General features: G+C 43.5%; 1 protein-coding gene across 1 annotated transcript; it reads left to right on the top strand.

The window, feature by feature from the left end:
• The first annotated feature begins 217 nt into the window (after positions 1-217).
• LOC129715122 (adhesion G protein-coupled receptor E3-like) lies at positions 218-17,968 on the top strand. The gene is made up of 9 exons (XM_055664991.1): positions 218-472; positions 1,742-1,894; positions 3,615-3,818; positions 4,063-4,298; positions 5,241-5,307; positions 8,756-8,847; positions 10,084-10,252; positions 16,834-16,927; positions 17,664-17,968. Exons 1-9 carry the CDS (start codon positions 218-220, stop codon positions 17,732-17,734), a joined length of 1,341 nt encoding a protein of 446 aa, XP_055520966.1. The 3' UTR covers positions 17,735-17,968.
• Positions 17,969-20,537: the final 2,569 nt, after the last annotated feature.

Below are 20,537 nucleotides of genomic sequence, written 5' to 3'. Positions count from 1 at the left end.
GGGTTAGATGGAGATGGGGTGGGATGAGATTTGATGGGGTGGGATGAGGTTAGATGGGGTGGGATGAGGTTAGATGGGGTGGGATGAGGTTAGATGGGTTGGGATGAGATGGGGATGGGGTCGGATGAGATGGGGATGGGTGGGATGAGGTTAGATGGGGTGGGATGAGGTTAGCTGGAGTGGGGATGAGTAGTTTCGAGGTGGTAGTGCTTTCTACATGGAGCCCAATCAGACTGTCCACCTTCCTCTCTCTCACACACGGGGTGGGACAGAGAACGCTCTCCTCACCTTCCTGGCTTACAGAAAGCTGGAGACCGTCGTGGAGCCAACGTTGGTGCAGGAGGGAGGCAGAGACAACGCCAGTGTGAAGTTCAATTCGAAGGTGGTGACGGTGACCAAAGTGGGCGGCCAGAGGCAGGGTCTGACACCAACCCTCAACATCACCTTCCGTGTGAAGGAGGAGGTGAGCAAGGTGAGCACTCAGCGGTGGGGCAAGGCAAACGGCAGTAACGGCGGACCCCGAGATCCCTGCGCAATAAACCCATTCCACCATCTTCTATGCTTCCACCAGTGGGAGAGTCTAGGACCAGTGGCCACTGCTTTTGGGCGGTCACGGTGGCACAGCGGTAGAGTTGCTGCCTTACAGCAAATCAGCACCGGAGACCCGGGTTCGATCCCGACTGTGGGTGCTGTCAGTACGGAGTTTGCATGTTCTCCCCGTGACCAGCGTGGGTTTTCTCCAGGATATTCGGTTTCCTCCCACACTCCAAAGACGTGCAGGTTTCTGGGTTAATTGGCTTAGTAAATGTAAAAATTGTCCATAGTGTGTGTAGGATAATGTTAATGTGCGGGGATCGCTGGTCGGCGCGGACTCAGTGAGCTGAAGGGCCTGTTTCCGCGCTGTATCTCTAAAATAAACTAAACTAAACTAAAGCTTCAGAACAAAAGGATGAAGCTTTAGAAATGAGGTGAGAAAGTAAGAAATGTTGCTTTAGATGTAGAGATTTCAGATTGTGGAGCGGTTGTAATGTGACTGTAGATCTGCTTCTATGGGCCAGCACTCAAATGTGCTCCGCACCCACCGTCCACATCTTTGGACACCCTGTGTGTAGGGGAGAGGGTAGGGGGGCTGAAGATGTCCTGGTTGGGTTGCACCTGGGCCTGGCCAAGTTGGCCATCCGCGAGTCACAGCGCCAGGTCGGAAGAGAGCTCTGCCCGTGCCGGCTACCTGCCCTTTTTCTGGGGTTACCTCCGCGCCCGGGTGGTGTTAGAGAGGGTCTACGCGCTGTCCACGGGCACCCTGGGGGATTTCCGGGACCGCTGGGCACCGCGGAGGGTGGAATGTGTCATTAATATGGATGACGATATAGTTACTTGAAAATTGAGTGATTAGATAATTTGGTGATTTTGTATTATGCTGCTGGGTGCGTTACCACTGGTTTAGTTTGTAAAATATTATTTAATAATAAGTGAATAAATTATTTTTGGTTTTTAAAACTATCGTCGCCTGGGTTGGGTGCCGGCTTTGGAAACTTGTGCAATAAATCGATTCCAACATCTTCTGTTTCCACTGGTGGGAGAGTCCAGGACCTCACCGCACGGTCATAGAGTCAGTGAGAGTGTGTGTGTGTGTGTGTGTGTGTGTGTTTGAGTGTGTGTATTTGAGTGTGAGTGTGTGAGTGTGTGTGCATGTGCGTGTGTGTAAGGGAGGTGTGTAATACTCAGGTGTGCTTGCTTCCAGCCGTGCGATGATGGCAAGAGGAAGAGACACTGCGGCACCTGGATGGGCAACGGCTGGGCAACACAGCAGGAGAGCAGCGGCAACAAGACTCACGCCACCTGTACCTACAACACCCTGTCCAGCTTTGCCCTGCTGCTGGCTCAGTACAAAATGGTGAGACGGGTGGAGAGCGGGCATGGAGCTGGGCATCGGGCAGCCGCTTGGCCCACAGACCGGCAGCGCAGGAACACAGGCAGCAGGAACACGGGCGCCACACAGTGGAGTAGCTGGTAGAGTTGCTGCCTCACAACGCCAGAGACACAGGTTCAATCCTGACCTCTGGTGCTGTCCCCATGTAAATACAGGGACACTTTAGTTTAGTTTAGTTCAGTTTAGCTTCTTTTAGTTTAGATGTTTCCTTTCTTTCAGTTTAGTTTAGTTTAATTTATTTTACATTAATTTGGTTTATTTTAATTTAGTTTAGTTTAACTCATTTTATTTTAGTTTTGTTTTGTTTAAACACTTTTAGTTGAGGAGTTTAAATTTGTTTTGTTTAGTGTCACATGCATCGAATAGCGTTTTTGTTGCGTGCTATCCAGTCAGTGGAAAGTCTTCACAAATGTTTGCATGTTCACCCCGTGACCGCGGGGGTTTCCTCCGAGTGCTCCCGTTTCCTCCCACATCCCAAAGACGTGCGGGTTTGGAGGTTAATTGTAAATTGCCCCCAGTGTGTGAGATGTGAGAGTGGGATAACATAGAACTATTGGCCAGGTTCGATCATGACCTCGGTAAGCTCGCTCAGTGGAGTTTAGTTTAAATTAGTTTCATTTAGATTAGTTTTGTTCCGCTAAGTTCCGTTTAATTTAGACAATAGACAATAGGTGCAGGAGTAGGCCATTCGGCCCTTCGAGCCAGCGCCACCATTCAATGTGATCATGGCTGATCATCCACAATCAGTACCCCGTTCCTGCTCTCTCTCCGTATCCCCTGACTCCGCTATCTTCAAGAGTCCTATCTAGCTCTCTCTTGAAAGTATCCTGAGAACCGGCCTCAACAGAGGAATTCCACAGATTCACAACTCTCTATGTGAAAAAGTGTTTCCTCGTCTCCGTTCTAAATGGCCTACCCCTTGTTCTTAAACTGTGGCCCCTGGTTCTGAACTCCCCCAACATCGAGAACTTGTTTCCTGCCTCTAGCGTGTCCAAACCCTTAATGACTTTATATGTTCAATGAGATACCCTCTCATCCTTCTAAACTCCAGAGTGTACAATTTAGTTCAGTTCAGTTTCATTTAAATTTGTTTCATTTCATTTTGTTGCTTTTCCAGTCTGTTGATAATAGCCCACCGAGTCCACGCCGACTACTGATCACATGTACACTAGTTCCATGTTATCCCACTTTCGCATCCTACACTCTAGGGGCACTTTGAGGAAACCTACAGACCGAGACAAAATGTCACCCATCCTTTTTCTCTGAAGGTGCTGCCGTTGAATTACTCCACAATGTAAACCAGCAACTGAGGAAGGATTTCGATGCGAAACATCACCAATTCCTTCGCTCCATAGATGCTGCCTGACCCACTGAGTTACACCAGCATTCTGTGCATATCTTCAGTGTAAACCAGCATCTGCTGTTCCTTCCAACACATTTCGGCTGAACTGCTGATACTGGTTTAGAAAATAACCTAACAAAAGACTGGAAGGTAGACAAAAATGCTTGAGGAACTCAGTGGGTGAGGCAGCATCTACGGAGCGAAGGAAATAGGCGACGTTTCAGGTCGAGACCCTTCTTCAGGCTCACAAAGTACTGGAGTAAGTTGGTGTGGTTTGTGCTGCATCGTAAACTTGGACCATTTACATTGCGGTTGCCTGATGTTGATCTGTGTTGCCCACAGGACCCGGTGCACAGTACCGCCCTCTGGTGGATCACTGTGCTGGTGCTGCCCGTGTCGCTCTTCTTCCTCTTGTTGTCCTTAGCAACCTTCTTCTGGTGCAAGGCCATCCGCGGTCCCAACACGCTGATCCGAGCGCACCTCTGCCTCAACCTCTTCCTGGCCGAGCTGCTCTTCCTCATCACCATGTTCATCAAACCGCAATCGGTAACGTGTGGGTGACGGGTGCGGGGTGGGTGTGGGGTGGGTGTTGTGTGGGGTGAGGGTGCATGAGGCGTGAGGTAGGTATTGGCCAGGGGGCATGGAGTGTGTTGGGTTGAGGGTGGGTGAGAGTGGGTAGGGATGGGTTGGCTGTTTGGGTGGGTGGCCTTGATTGGATGGGTGGAGTAGGTGAAGTGTGGGTATTGGGTGGTCTCCAATGGGCATGCAGTGACCACTGTTGTCTCTGCAGATAGAGTGTGCGTTGGTGCTGGGTAGTCTGCACTACCTGCTGCTGGTGGCGTTCAGCTGGATGCTGCTGGAGGCCTTACACCTGTGGCTGATGGTGCTCAACCTGAAGGTGGTGAACTTCACCCGCACACGCGTGATGAAGCGGCGATACATGTACATTGTCGCCTACCTGTGCCCGGCGCTGGTGGTGGCCGTGGCAGCCTTTGTCAACACCTGCGGCTACTGGAGTCATGACCGGTCAGTATGACACACACCATCACACACGGTGACACACATGGTGACACACACCGTCACACACACCGTCACGCACACCGTCACACACGGTGACACACATGGTGACACACACCGTCACACACGGTGACACACACGGTGACACACACGGTGACACACACCGTCACACACGGTGATACACACGGTGATACACACGGTGACACACACGGTGATACACACGGTGATACACACAGTGACACACACCGTCACACATGGTGACACACACGGTGACACACAGTGATACACACAGTGATACACACAGTGACACACACAGTGACACACACGGTGACACACACCATCACACAGACTGAAGAAACGTCACCCATTCCTTCTCTCCAGAGATGCTGCCTGTCCCGCTGAGTTACTCCAGCTCTGTGTCTATCTATGCAGTTTAAAGCAGCATCTTCCTTCCTACATATACCTGTTTGTACTGTGTGCTGCCTTTACAATCTCTGCTGTCCCAGAGCCACAGACTAGGCCCAACTCCTCCATGCCCACCCAGACGCTCCATTCAAGCTGACGCAGCCTCCAGTCCACTCATCCTGATTGGTGTTAATATCATATGGAGGAAGGAACTGCAGATGCTGGTTTAAACCGAAGATCGACACAAAACGCTGGAGTAACTCAGCGGGACAGGCAGCATCTCTGGAGAGAAGGAATGGGCGACATTACGGGTCAAGACCCTTGTTCTGCCTCAAATACCACTTCTGAAGAAGGGTCCCGACCTGAAACGTCAGCTCTCCATGTTCTCCAGAGATGCTGCCTGACCCGTTGAGTTATTCTGCGTCTATCACCCTGGCTGTCAGAAGTTGTGATGCAAGACTTTAACAGAAGCCCCAGAAGGTTAAAAAAAACTTATTACTTTTGAAAATCCCATTGCTAAATGAATACATGTTTCTTTACTTGCAGGTGTTGGCTGGATCTGGAGAAAGGTTTTATCTGGAGTTTGTTGGGTCCGGTGTCCTTCGTGGTTTTGGTAAGGTTGGAAGGAGTGATACAATAGACAATAGAAAATAAGTGCAGGAGTAGGCCATTCAGCCCTTCAAGCCAGCACCGCCACTCAATGTGATCATGGCTGATCCCAATCAGTACCCCGTTCCTGCCTTCTCCCCATATCCCCTGCCTCTACTATCTGTAAAAGCCCTATCTAGCTCTCTCTTGAAAGTATCCAGAGAACCTGCCTCCACCGCCTTCTGAGGCAGAGAATTCCACAGATTCACCGCTCTCTGTGTGAAAAAGTGTTTCCTTGTCTCCGTTCTAAATGGCTTATTCCTTATTCTTAAAATAAGGGGAAAGCCATACGGTAGTGGGAGAGTTGAAGGTGGTGCCTTCGTGTGTGTGTGTGTGACCTTCCCATGGCGGGTGACTGCCTGTGGTCAGTCTATGAGTGACCAGTGCCTGGACATGTCACCGGCCACGGTTGCCCAAGCTGCTGGCTGCTAGTCCTGTTAACCATATAACATATAACCATATAACAATAACAGCACGGAAACAGGCCATCTCGGCCCTACAAGTCCGTGCCGAACAAATTTTTTTCCCCTTAGTCCCACCTGCCTGCACTCATACCATAACCCTCTATTCCCTTCTCATCCATATGCCTATCCAATTTATTTTTAAATGATACCAATGAACCTGCCTCCACCACTTCCACTGGAAGCTCATTCCACACCCCTGCTACCACTCTCTGCGTAAAGAAGTTCCCCCTCATATTACCCCTAAACTTCTGTCCCTTAATTCTGAAGTCATGTCCTCTTGTTTGAATCTTCCCTATTCTCAAAGGGAAAAGCTTGTCCACATCAACTCTGTCTATCCCTCTCATCATTTTAAAGACCTCTATCAGGTCCCCCCTTAACCTTCTGCGCTCCAGAGAATAAAGACCTAACTTATTAAACCTATCTCTGTAACTTAGTTTTTGAAACCCAGGCAACATTCTAGTAAATCTCCTCTGTACTCTCTCTATTTTGTTGACATCCTTCCTATAATTGGGCGACCAAAATTGTACACCATACTCCAGATTTGGTCTCACCAATGCCTTGTACAATTTTAACATTACATCCCAGCTTCTATACTCAGCTTCTATACTGTTCCCCTCTCCCGCCCTTTCATCGCAACGAGTATGACTGTGGAGGACGCCTGTGCGTGACTTTGTTTAACGTGGGGAGACTGGTGCACAGACAGCCCACCCCACGGTCCTTGACGGATCTGGGTCAGGATCCAGTGGCATGGAGTCCAAGGCGACTGGAGACCCTTTTCTGCCGCAACCTTCATCCGCCTTCCCAACCGAGTCCAGAACCAGGTATCACAGTTTAAGAACAAGGGGTAGGCTGTTTAGGATTGTGATGAGGAAAAAGCTTTTTCAACCAGAGTTGTGAATCTGTGGAATTCTCTGCCACAGAAGGCAGTGGAGGCCAATTCACTGGATGTTTTCAAAAGAGAGTTAGATTTAGCTCTTTGGGCTAACGGAATCAAGGGATATGGGGAGAAAGCAGGAATGGGGTATTGATTTGGGATGACCAGTCATGATCATATTGAATAGTGATGTTGGCTCGAAGGGCCGAATGGCCTACTCCTGCACCTATTGTCTATGTTTCTCTGATGAGGCAGAGTAAGTGGAGCAAGCACGGGTGGTATCTCAAGGCCTGTCCATTAGGGTGGCACGGTGGCGCAGCGGTAGAGTTGCTGCCTCACAGCTCCAGAGACCCGGGTTCCATCCTGACCAGCGGTTTTATCTGTATGGAGTTTGTACATCCGCTTTGTGACCCGCGTGGGTTTTCTCCGGGTGCTCCGGTTTCCTCCCACACTCCAAAGACATGCAGGTTTGTAGTTTAATTGACTTGGTGTATGTGTAAATTGTCTCCAGTGTGTGTAGGATAGCGTTAGTGTGCGGGGATCGCTGGACCTGGTGGGCCAAAGGGCCTGTTTCCGTGCTGTATCTCTAAACTAACCTAAACCAAACTCTCATCAAATCTCCACCAACTCTTTCTACATCATTGAAAGCATCTAATCTCCCCCTCACACTAGCTCCTGTATTTTGGTCTGCTTTGGACTAAACCAGCACATTCCCTCCCTCTTGTGAAACTTGAATCCTCTTTTAACCTAGTCTATTATTAGCTACTTGTTGCACAGGGATTTTTATTTTTCATCGGGGTGAAGTTTGCACCAAGTATGTCTATGAGTACCCTGGTGTCATGTTGAATGTTTCATTTGTGGACTGCTCCTCAGTCCATGTTTTACAGTCATAGCGTGATACAGTGTGAAAACAGGCCCTTCAGCCCAACTTGCCCACACTGACCAACATGTCCCATCTACACTAGTCCCACCTGCCCGCCTGTGGCCCATATCCCTCCAAACCTGTCCTATCCATGTACCTGTGTGTGTGTGTGTGTGTACATGAGAGAGAGGTGTGTGTGCGTGCGTGTCTGCAAATGTATGAGTGTGTGCGTGAGAGTGTGTGTATGAGTGTCAGTGTGTGTGTGTGTGTGTGTGAATGCTTGTGTGTGTGCATGTGTATGTGTGTGTATCTGTGTCAATAGACAGTAGATGCAGGAATAGGCCATTCGGCCCTTCGAGCCAGCACCGCCATTCACTGTGATCATGGCTAATCATCCCCAATCAGTACCCCGTTCCTGCCTTCTCCCCATGTCCCCTGACTCCGCTATCTTTAAGAGCCTTATCTAGCTCTCTCTTGAAAGTATCCAGAGAACCGGCCTCCACTGCCCCCCGAAGCAGACGTGCTGTCCGTACAGACAGCACCCGTGGTCAGCTTTGAGCCCGGGACTCTGGCGCTATCAGGCAGCATCCAGAGATAGGTTGAATAAGTTAGGTCTTTATTCTCTGGAGCGCAGAAGGTTGAGGGGGGACTTGATAGAGGTCTTTAAAATGATGAGAGGGATAGACAGAGTTGATGTGGACAAGCTTTTCCCTTTGAGAATAGGGAGGATTCAAACAAGAGGACATGACTTCAGAATTAAGGGACAGAAGTTTAGGGGTAATATGAGGGGGAACTTCTTTACTCAGAGAGTGGTAGCGGTGTGGAATGAGCTTCCAGTGGAAGTGGTGGAGGCAGGTTCATTGGTATCATTTAAAAATAAATTGGATAGGCATATGGATGAGAAGGGAATGGTGGGTTATGGTATGAGTGCAGGCAGGTGGGACTAAGGGGAAAAAAAATTTGTTCGGCACGGACTTGTAGGGCCGAGATGGCCTGTTTCCGTGCTGTAATTGTTATATGGTTATATGGTTATCTCTACCGCTGCGCCACCGTGCATAAATACAATCAAGCCAAACTCAAGTACAACAGTACGAGTGAAGAGACCAGAGTGCAGAATATAGTTTCTCAGCATTGTAGTGTAGCAGTTCCACAGTGAGATTGGAAGATCACTTGGTCTAGTTGGAACTATAATTACGGTGCTGCTGTGTTGCAGGTTAACACGGTTTTGTTTGTCATGATCATATGGAACTTGAGGAATATCAAGACTGCCCTGAACACCAATGTCTCAACCATCAAGGACTCCAGGTACGTGTGAAACCTCACAAGAAACAGGGGGAGGCAGAGGTCAACCATCGTAGGGTTGCTGGGTCTGCTCAGCTACAGTGAGGATATTGATCGCTAGCCAACAATAACTGAGGAGATACTTAGCGGGTCAGGCATCATCTCTGGAGAGAAGGAATAGGTGACGTTTCAAGTCAAGACACCTTCTTCAGACCCAGATTCAGGGGAAAGGGAAACTAGAGATATAGAGGGTGATGTAGAGAGAGATATAATACATATATATCGAAGGTATATAGATCACTTCGCCCAACACCTCCGCTCAGTTCACAATAACAAACCTGATCTCCCGGTGGCTCAGCACCTCAACTCCCCCTCCCATTCCGAATCCGACCTTTCTGTCCTGGGCCTCCTCCATGGCCAGAGTGAGTCCCACCGCAAATTGGAGAAGCAGCAACTCATATTTTGCTTGGGTAGTTTACATCCCAGCGGTATGAACATTGACTTCTCCAATTTCAGGTAGTCCCTGCTTTCTCCTTTCTTCCCCTCCCCTACCCAGCTCTCCCACAGCCCACTGTCTCCGCCTCTTTTATTTTTCCCCGCCCCCCCCCCCCCCCACCCCACATCAGACTGAAGAAGGGTCTTGGCCCGAAACGTCGCCTTTTTCCTTCGCTCCATAGATGCTGCCTCACCCGCTGTGTTTCTCCAGCATTTTTGTCTACATTTGATTTATCCATCATCTGCAGTTCTTTCTTAAGTTACTCCAGCTTGTTGTGTCTATCTGTGGTTTAAACCAGCATCTGCAGTTCCTTTCCTCATGTTCCCAGTTCAGTTCAGTTTAGTTTATTGCCATGTGTACCGAGGTACAGTGAAAAGCTATCCAGTCAGCGGAAAGACAATATGTGATTACAATTGAGCCATTTACAGTGTATAGATACATGATAAGGGAATAACGTTTAGTGCAAGGTAAAGCCAGCAAAGTCCGATCAAGGATAGTCTGAGAGTCACCAGTGAGGTAGATAGTAGTTAGACACAAAATGCTGGAGTAACTCAACGGGATAGGAAGCATCTCTGGGGAGAAGGAACGGGTGATGTTTCGGGTAGAGAGCCTTCTTCATACTTGGTGTATGTGACCACTTCTTCAGACTGAGAGTCGGGGAGAGGGAGACGAGAGAGAGGGGAAGGAATGTTGGGGGTTGAGGGGATTTTGGGCATGGTTCACTGCTGGGTTGAGGTCCTCACCCTGTCTTTGTAAATCACCAGGATACGGACCTTCAAGACCATGGCCCAATTCGTTGTGTTGGGCTGCTCATGGGTCATTGGACTTTTCCAGCTGAACAAGGACACCATAGTGTTGTCGTACATATTCACCATTGTAAACGGCTCCCAGGGAGTGTTCATCTTCCTGGTCCACTGCCTGCTGAACCAGCAGGTAATCTGCTCTCACCCTCGCGCTATTCTGCTGTAGCTGGGACATGTTGGCCGGTGCGGGCACATATATCACTCTATGACTCTGCGATTCTATCCTAAACATTAGGGACAATTTTCATTTTTTACCAAAGCCAATTAACCTACAAACCTGTACGTCTTTGGAGTGTGGGAGGAAACAGGAGAACCCGGAGAAAACCCACACTGTCACGGGGAGAACGTGCAAACTCCGCACAGACAGCACCCGTAGTCAGGATCGAACCCGGGTCTCTGGCGCTGTGAGGCAACAACTCTACCGCTGCGCCACCGTGTCGCCCTTCACCAACAACAGAATTCATCAGTTCATGAGAACAGAATTAGACCATTCGGCCCATCAAGTCCACTCTACCATTCAATCATGGCTGATCTGTCTTCCCTCTTGACCCCATTCTCTTGCCCTCTCACCATAACCTTTGACCCCCATACTAGTCAAGAATCTGTCATTCTCTGCTTTAAAAATAACCAATGTCTTGGCCTCAACAGCCGTCTGTGTCAACGAATTCCACAGATTCGCCACCGACTAAAGAAATTCCTCCTCATCTCCTTTTTTAAATTTTTTTAACTTTTTTTTTTTTTTTTTTAATGTTTTTTCTTTTTTTTTTTTTTTTTTAATATTTTATTTTATTAGAAGTAAGCACAGTCACATGGCACCAAAGTGCCTAATATATATTTTCATAATACATTTTATGTACAACTTCTTTTTTTTTTGTTACATTGAAAAAAGATGAGAATAAGAAAAAGAAGTTAGATAGTAAAGGATAGAAAAATGTGAAATATATAGTGTGTGAAGAAAGAAAACGAGTAAATGAAGAAAGTTGAGAGAGAAAATAGTGAAAAGAAAAGGAGATCATTATTTATAATCTTGACCAACCCTCGTCCAGTCCTGAAACCGTTATTTTTTACAATTGTGTTGCACCATATGATTCCAAAAAAACGACGAATGGAGACCAACTCGTTATGAATTGGTCTGATTTATCCATTAGGAGGAATCGCATTTCCTCAAGATGAGCGGTGTCCAACATACTTGCAATCCACATTTTAAGCGTTGGTATTGATGTACCCTTCCAAAATTTAAGTATTAATTTTTTTGCTATTATTAAACCATAATTAAGGAATAGATTTTGAGATGTGTTCAATTTATTCCCATCTTCCATTACACCAAATATAATCATTTCAGTATTAGGTTCTATTCTTGTCTTGAATAATTTTGTAAGTATTTCAAAAATATCATTCCAAAATCTATAAAGTTTTATGCAGGAAACTAAGGAGTGTGTTATAGTTGCCTTTTGGGCTAGACATTTATCACAAGTGGCGGATATATTTGGATAAAATTTGTTCAATCTTGTTTTTGAATAATATAATCTATGTACAATTTTAAATTGAATTAGATTATGTCTTACATTAATTGAACATTTGTGAATATATATCAGGTATTTTTCCCATTTAACCTTCGTAATTTTTATCATTAATTCCCGTTCCCACTCTTCTCTAAGTACCTCTGTCGATGGTAGGTCTATATTTAGAATACTATTATATAAATAGGATATTAATTTTTGTGAGTCGGCTTCAATATTCATTGCTTCTTCCAATAAGTCAGGAGTTACTTTTTGATATCCTTGTATATATTTTTTCACAAAGTCGCAAATCTGAAGATATTTAAAATATTGGTTGTTTTTCAATTTAAATTTTAATTGTAGTTGTTGGAATGATAGTAGGTTTCCCATTTCGTACATATCCCTGATCCTTCTAATTCCGAGACTTTCCCATTGGTTATATGTCTTATCAATAAGAGATGGTTTAAATAAAGGGTTATTCGCAATTGGCATTAACAGTGATAGATTTCTTAATTTTAAAGATAATTTTATTTGTTTCCAAATTCTTATTGTACCATATATAATTGGGTTCTTCTTATATATTGTGTTATTCAGTTTTTTGGGGGAAAAGAGGATCGTTCCTATATTACAAGGATGACAATCCTCCTTCTCCATTTTTATCCATTCTGTCTGTTGTGTAGAACTATCCAACCAATAAATCATATTCTTAATATGCACTGCCCAGTAATAATACATAAAATTCGGAAGTGAAAGTCCCCCGACCTCTTTTGGTTTACATAAGTGTTTTTTTGTGATTCTATGTGATTTATAGTCCCAAATATAATTTGTAATGTTAGAGTCTAATTTTTTTTTTAAATATTTTGGTATATATACCGGTATAGACTGAAATAGGTATAGTAATTGTTGTAAGAAGATCATTTTTATTGCATTTATTCTATCTAATAATGATAAGGGAAGTGTTTTCCAAAATTTAATCCGTGTATTAAGTTTATTTAATAAAGGTATGAAATTAGCATTGAATAATGCTTTATATTTTCTAGTAATCTGAATACCCAAATATTTAAATTTTTCTGTTGCGATTTTAAAGGGGAACTTCAGTAAGTGTGTAGGTTCTTGAGGTTTTAATGTCATGATTTCGTTTTTGTTCCAGTTTATTCTATATCCAGAAAAAGACCCAAATTCCTCTATTAAGTTTAATAAATTTGGTATGCTCGTTTGTGACTTTGTAATATATAAAAGTATATCGTCTGCATATAATGAGATTTTATTCTTTGAGTCCCTGGTATTATAGCCCTGAATATTCGGATGAATTCTTATACTTTCAGCCAGGGGTTCTATCATAAGGGCAAATAGCAGGGGTGATAGTGCACATCCCTGCCTATTACCCCTTGATAGTTGAAATTTTTGAGATAACATGTTATTAGTTAAAATTCTTGCCATCGGTTTATCATATAATAATTTTACCCATGTTATAAAATCCTCTCCCATGTTAGATTTTTGTAGTACTTTATATAAGTATTGCCACTCTACCTGATCAAATGCTTTCTCTGCATCCAAAGAAATAATTGATATATCTTCTTCCTCTACTTTATGCGAGTACATTATATTAAAAACAGGCGTCTCAGATTATTAAATGAGTATCTTTTAGGTATAAACCCCGTTTGATCAGGGTTTATCAGTTTACTAATATATTTGCTTAATCTACTTGCTAAAATCTTTGCTAAAATTTTCTGATCTGTATTTAAAAGTGATATAGCTCTGTACGAGCCCGGATCTTCTAAATCTTTATCTTTTTTTGGAATAAGCGTAATAGTTGATTCTGTTAGTGTTTCAGGTAGTTTGTTTTCTTTAAAAGCATGGGAGTATAAATTAAATAAATAAGGGGCCGTTATCTCCTGAAATTTTTTATAAAATTCATTATTAAAACCATCTGGTCCCGGTGTCTTACCATTTTTCAACGATTTTATTGTTTCACCTATTTCTTTGATTGTAATTTGAGCTCCTAGTTCCTCTTGTTCCAAAGGGTCCAGTATTGGAAGGTTACAGTTATCTAGAATTTTTTTTATTTTACTATCTTCTATTTTAATTTTAGATGTATATAAGTTTTGGTAAAATTGGGCAAATCTATTATTAATATCTTTAGGTAGTATTAGTAATTTGCCTTTCTCTGATTTAATTTTGGTTATAGTATTTTCCCTTTCTTGTTTTTTCAATTGGCGAGCTAAAAGTTTATGTGGCTTGTCACCAAACTCAAAATGTTCCTGTTTTGTAATTTGGAATAGTCTTATTACTCTTGCCGATAAAATTCGATTAAGTTTAAATTTCAGTAATACTATCTTATTGTGTTTATCTGTCGTGGAATCTTTGGCATTATCCAACTCTAACTGTCTGATTTCTTGTTCTAACAACAATTGTTCTGTCTTATTCTTTTTATTTTGAAAACTTTGGTATGAAATTATAATTCCTCTCATAAATGCCTTAAAAGTTTCCCATAATAAAGAAGGCGAAGTACCTGGTATATCATTTGTATCGAAAAAAAGTTTCATTTGTTGTTTTAAATATTGATAGCCTTGCACGTCATTTAAAATATGTGTATTAAACCTCCAAAAAAATTTTTTACCCGGCATTCCCTCAAATTTTACTGAGAATGTCAACGGAGAGTGATCTGAGATACTACTAATGTGGTATGTTGGGTTGTTTGTATAAGGCATTAATTTCATGTCCACTAAAAAATAATCAATTCTTGAATAAGTTTTATGCACCGGAGAGTAAAACGAGTATTCCCTTCCAACTGGATTAGCAGATCTCCATACATCTATTATATTAGTATTTTTTATATATGTATTTAGAAGTTCGCTAGTTTTAGATTTTAAATTACTCTTCTTTTGTTTTGATGACTTATCTAGATATGAATCTAAAACACAGTTAAAGTCCCCCCCTATTATTACATTTTGGTAATTAAACTCTGATATTATATCAATAATTTTATCAAAAAATTGGGGGTTGTCAAAATTCGGAGCATAAATATTTATCAAAGTTAGTGGGGTTGCATAAATTTCACCCGAGACTATAGTATACCTTCCCTCTTTATCTGATATAGTATTCTTTAATTTAAAAGGAATACCTTTCCTAATAAGAATAGCTGTACCCCTAGATTTAGAAGTAAATGAGGAGTAGTATGTTTGGCCTATCCAATTCGCCTTTAATCTTATTTGTGTTTGTTGTTTCATGTGGGTCTCCTGCAAAAACATTATGTCGCTTTTCAACGATTTTAGTTGGGCAAAAATTTTACCCCTCTTAATTGGTTCGTTGGCACCCCTTATATTCCAACTACAAAATGTAATTCCTCCATTCTTTATTTGTCTATCGTCTTGCATTGTAATCAGGGTAATATTCCTGAATCATATGGTGCAACCAAATACCTCAGAATTTTAGGACTTGGGTGGTCATCCCGGTTTATTAGATTTATATTGCATCTCCTTCTTGTAAAGTGCCTTAGAAAAAGAAAAAAAGAATGTGATATACAATTACTTTCAAAAAAATGAAACAGATAAAAATCTTGACTGTGCTTTAAAAAAAAGGTGCTATTAAGGTATCTAAGGGAAGATACCTTAAGGACGAATAGCCATCAATGATGGCAAAAAATGTATCGACCTCCGTGATGTTGTTATACATGGAGCTCCTCCCCCTTGGTGAATCCTCATAAAAAGTTACATACCGTTTCATATTTTGTCTTTTCTTATATGAGTTTATCAACCAGTGCGTGACAGCCGAGAGAAAAAATAAAAAATTTAAAAAAAAAAAAGTTACCAGGAAGAGACATAAGGAGTAAAAAAAACCCCAAAACAAATATAGAACACAACATATACACGATTATATAAGTATATATGTCCTTCCAATTATCCAATCTTAATCTAATCTAAACTTTCCAATATATATCCCCCCAGGATTCTTACATAATATCCCATTCTATAACTACCATACATCATACAGGCCGGTACCAAAGGGTTAACTACCGTACAGGCAGGTGCCAAGGGGTTAAACTTTGAGCTTTTCATCCAAGGTTGAATATAACCAAGCTCTCTGAATAACACATTCCAATGAGATAAGCTTTTTAATTGTCTGGTTAGCTCGGCCATTTTAATCAGTTCAAAGCTCTGTAAAAAGTTCAATCTTCTTCTTTGTCGGCAGCTTGCCCCGATGTTTTCTTAACGATGTCCTCTGCATACTTTAAAGCTTTTCCGGGCTCTGCAAATGAGCGTTCAACGCGATTATAAGATACCTTCATTTTTCCGGGAAAGTAAATTCCATATCTTACTCCTGGGACATCCCTCAAAGTGTGTCTTGCCGGTGTAAACAATCTCATTTTCTGGACTACCTCAGGAGAGTAATCGCGAAATATTCGCACATTATCCCCACGGTATGTTAGCTTCTTGCCATGAATGATCTTTTTCAATATAAATTCCACTGAAGAGATGTCACGGAATTTCACGATTATCTGTCTTGAATAATTTTTCTTTATGTTTCCTTTTGCAACATACCCAACTCGGTTAGCGACGTCTATTCTTGGTTCTTCTGACAGTTCAAAGACATCTTTGAGCAAATCAGTAACGAAAGTACATGCTTGAGATTCATGCCCTTCACGTCCTTCCTTTACTCCAAGAATTCTCAAGTTATATCTCCGAGTTCTTGATTCCAGGTCCAGACATTTATCAGTCATTCTTCCAAGTTTGTCCTCTTCAGTTTTCTGTGATTGTTTCAAACTCTTTATTTCCGAGACAATCTCTTTTATCTCATTCTCCATTTCTTCCATTATCTCGTCCAGCTTTCCGAAATCATCCTTTACACCTTTAAATTTCTTGTTGTAATCATTTTCAATTCTGACACACTCTGATTTTAATCTCTTATCAAATTCCTTATTCTGCTTTTTCAGTTCTTTTAACTCACTGCAAGTATTATCAATTTTTTGAGAAAGTTTCTCATCTCCTTCTTAAATGAACGTTCTTTAATTCTGAATCAACAGTGGCAATGTGGGTCGGATGACACAAGGACTCAGATTTTCAAGTGACAAGGACTGGTTTCCACACTGTATCTCTAAACTAAAAATCTAAAGAACATTAATAATCTACGGTTCGCTTTCACGTCGTCAGTGTACGGTCTCGTGCAATGTTTTTGTGCTGATTTGTTTATTTACGCTACCTTCTGTGGGCAGGTGAGGAGAGAATACAGCAACTGGTTCAGCCGTATGTGCAAGGGGAAGAAGGCAGAGGTGGCAGACACCTCCTGCCCCATCGCCATGAGTGACGGTGAGTGCCGATGACCAAACGCGCATGGTGCATTGCCGCAGCGAACCCCAGCCAGCTGCTGTGACATGCGCTGCACTGGTGCCCCCTCTCCAATGCTCCAACACACCCCTCCATTCCTTCCTCCCCTTCCTGCATCATGGTACAGCGGTAGATTTGCTGCCTCACAGCGCCAAAGACCCGGGTTCCATCCTGACTACTGGTGCTGTCTGTACGGAGTTTGCATGATCTCCCTGTGAACACGTGGGTTTACTCCCAGTGCTCCGGTTTCCTCCCACATCCTTAATTGGCTTTGGTAAAATATTGTAAATTGACCCCAGTGTGTGGGATAGTGTTTGTGTACGGGGATCGCTCGGGCCGAAGGGCCTGTTTCCGCACTGTATCTCTAAACTAAACATCCTCGAAAATCTTCTCTGTGCTCAGATTATTATGATGCTTGGACATGGCAGGTAAAGTCTGTCATGTGGTTTTATTCGAAGGTAGACACAAAATGTTGGAGTAACTCAGCATCTCCGAAGAGAAGGAATGGGTGACGTTTCGGGTCGAGCCCCTCCTTCAGACTGATGTCAGGGGAGGGGGCGCGACAGATAGAATGTAGGCGGAGACAGTAAGACTGGTGGGAGAACTGGGAAGGGGATGGGGATGGAGAGAGAAAGCAAGGACTATCTGAAGTTGGGGAAGTCAATGTTTAAACCAGCATCTGCAGTTCTTTCTAACAGATATTTGGTTTTATTCTCAGGTTTCGAAGGCTATGAGACTGTGAAGAGAACTCAGTTGGACATTGCGTGGGAGAAGATGGACTCTGAATGATGAGCCAGTCAGCGGCTTCAGCTGCAGATTCTTCCAGCAGTGAATCATCATTTTGTACCAACCATCCATGAATCCCACGGAATTCAAACAAACCTGCAGATGCTGCAAGTCTGAAGTAAACAACGAAAATACTCAACAGGTCAGGCAGCGTCTGGAGAAAGAGGAAAGGTTAGCGTTTCAGGTTGAAGACTCTTCGTAGAGTCATACAGCATGGAAACAGGCCCTTCGGCCCAACTCATCCATACTGACCAAGGAGATTTTTCCTTCAGGTTCATGACCAAACTCACGGAACAACCTGAATTTTTCACATATTGTGTAAAAATATGATATAAATCATACCTGAAACTCGTCAAGAACAAAACCTGCACATTTTGTTTAAATATGACTAAAACTTCCAATTTTCAGAGTAGTAATTGTCCAATCAATGCACGTTTGACATTGAGGTCAGACGCTAATTGACCAATGCCGCGTTTTGTTTGATGGTCGCTAGGCAGCGAGGACCCTGGGATCATGGCTGCCTCCTCATTATATCAGTAGCAATAACAAGGTTTCCAAGGAATAAAGGTAATGCTCACCTTGCTGATCATTTTGTTTTTCAATTGATTTCTCTTTATAAAGTTATGATGTGAACTGTTAAATAAAAATGATAAATAACAAATGTACAGCTGGGCTAGGATTAGGGTTAGGGTCAGGGTCAGTCGGTCGGGCCTGTCGGTAGGCCGGTGAGTAATAAGGGCATTGGACACTAGATGGCGCTTACTTTTCTGATCTCATTTTCTAATTAGTTTAATTAATTAATGTGCAATTTTTGGCATTGACGAGTTATGACTTCCTTCACAATTATATTTCATCTAAATCTGTGCAAACGTTTATGTAGTTCTGAGACATGGGTCACAAAATTTGATTTCTCGACACATTTTTGATGCTCGGCCCACAGCCTATCTATCTCACTCCCTCTCTCCTCTCCCCCAACCTCTCTCTCTCCCTCACTCTCTGTCTCTCCATCCTCTCACTTTCTCCAGAGATGCTGACTGACTTGTTGAGTAATCCCAGAATGTTCAGTGTTTATTTCAGACAGGTTTAAATTAATGGCCTGCTCCTGTCTTGCTGGAGCCGGTACCTTGAGTGAGTGTTCCCTCTGTCTCCTGTCATTCCCTGGTCCATTCCCAAGCGATCATTCCCTCAGTATCCCAACAATCCATGGAGCCAATTCCTGAGTGGTCATTCCCTCAGGATCCTGGCGCTCCGTGCCATATTCTGAAGCCGTCTTGTTAATTAATCTTCATGGTGTGAAAGGGTGGTTTCATCAATTCATAAGTGATAGCAGCAGAATGAGGCCATTCGGCCCATCAAGTCTACTCCGCCATTCAATCGTGGCGAATCTATCTCTTCCTCCCCCAACCCCATTCTCCTGCCTTGTCCCCATAACCCCTGACACCCGTACTAATCAATAATCTGTCTATCTCTGCCTTAAAAATATCCATTGACTTGGCCTCCACCGCCGTCTGTAGCAATGAATCTCACAGATTCCCCAGCTTTGGTGTGGTTCATTAACTGTAGCTTTACCTGGTTAATCTCCTCCTCAGCATCTCCTGAGCTTCCATTCAATTGACCACACAAACACAAGGAATTGCAGATGCTGGAATCTTGTTAGAACACAAAGTGCTGGAGTAACACAACGGATCTGGTAGCATCTCTGGAGGACATGGATAGGTGGCGTTTTGCTTTTATTTGAGTTGAGTTGAGTTTAGAGATGCTGCGCGGAAACAAGCCCCTCGTTCTCCCCGAGACCTGCGTGGGTTTCCTCCCACACTCCAAAGACGTACAGGTTTGTTGGTTAATTGGCTTGATGGAACTGTAAAAATTGTCCCTATTGTGGTTAGGATAGTGTTGGTGTGCGGGGATCGTTGGTCGGTGCAGACTCGGTGGGCCGAATGGCCTTATTTCCATGCTGCATCTCTAAACTAAACTAAACTCGAAACGTCACCTATCCAAGTCCTCCAGAGATGCTTCCTGACACGTTGCATTACTCCAGCGGTTTGTGTTCTAACAAGATTCCAGCATCTGCACTTCCTTGTGTCTATGTGGTCAATGGTGACCATGCCCCCGTAGTCAGGATGGAACTCGAGTCTCTGGCGCTGTGAGGCAGCAACTCTACCGCTGTGCCACCGTGCCATCTAGTAATCAACCTATACTCAATATCCTGACTGACGAAGGCCTGCATGGCAAAAGCCTTGTACGCCACTCTATCCACAGTACCTCTGACACCACTTCCAGGGAAGCCCCGACCTGGGTTCCGATCGGTTGAGGGAGTCAAGATCGTCCCGTCAACGGAAGGCTCGAGGCCCCCGGACCGCCGGAGAACAAAGAAGGGAAAAGATTGAACCTTCCATCACAGTGAGGAATGTGGAGGGGTCACTGTGGTGGATGTTTATGGTGAAATATATTTTGTGTGTTGTGTTGCTTTTTATTGGTATGACTGTATTGCAAATGAAATTCCGCATATGTTGCAAAACATACTTGGCTAATAAAGTATTATTGTATTGTATCTACATGTACTAGCAAGTCCCACTGCTCCATAACCCATCTCAGAAACCTAGCGTTTACTGAGAAAGATGAAAACGGTCTTGACCTACCATCTACCTGTTTGGAGATCCACAGTATATATTTTATTAGACATTACTTGCACTAAACGTTATTCCCTTTATCATGTATCTGTACACTGTGGACGGCTTGATTGTAATCATGTACAGACTATTCGCTAACTGAATAGCACGCAACAAAAAGGCTTTTCACTGTACCT

Source organism: Leucoraja erinacea, unplaced genomic scaffold (assembly GCF_028641065.1).
Source record: "Leucoraja erinacea ecotype New England unplaced genomic scaffold, Leri_hhj_1 Leri_1025S, whole genome shotgun sequence".
Classification (NCBI taxonomy): domain Eukaryota; kingdom Metazoa; phylum Chordata; class Chondrichthyes; order Rajiformes; family Rajidae; genus Leucoraja; species Leucoraja erinaceus.
This window is presented reverse-complemented; position numbering and strand designations above follow the sequence as displayed.

Excerpts from the sequence above, each read along its gene's own strand:
- LOC129715122 (XM_055664991.1), top strand. The coding sequence starts at position 218 with ATGGAGCCCAATCAGACTGTCCACCTTCCTCTCTCTCACACACGGGGT. Across the intron at positions 3,819-4,062 it reads TGTTCATCAAACCGCAATCG|ATAGAGTGTGCGTTGGTGCT; the intron begins GTAACGTGTGGG and ends TTGTCTCTGCAG. Across the intron at positions 8,848-10,083 it reads TCAACCATCAAGGACTCCAG|GATACGGACCTTCAAGACCA; the intron begins GTACGTGTGAAA and ends GTAAATCACCAG.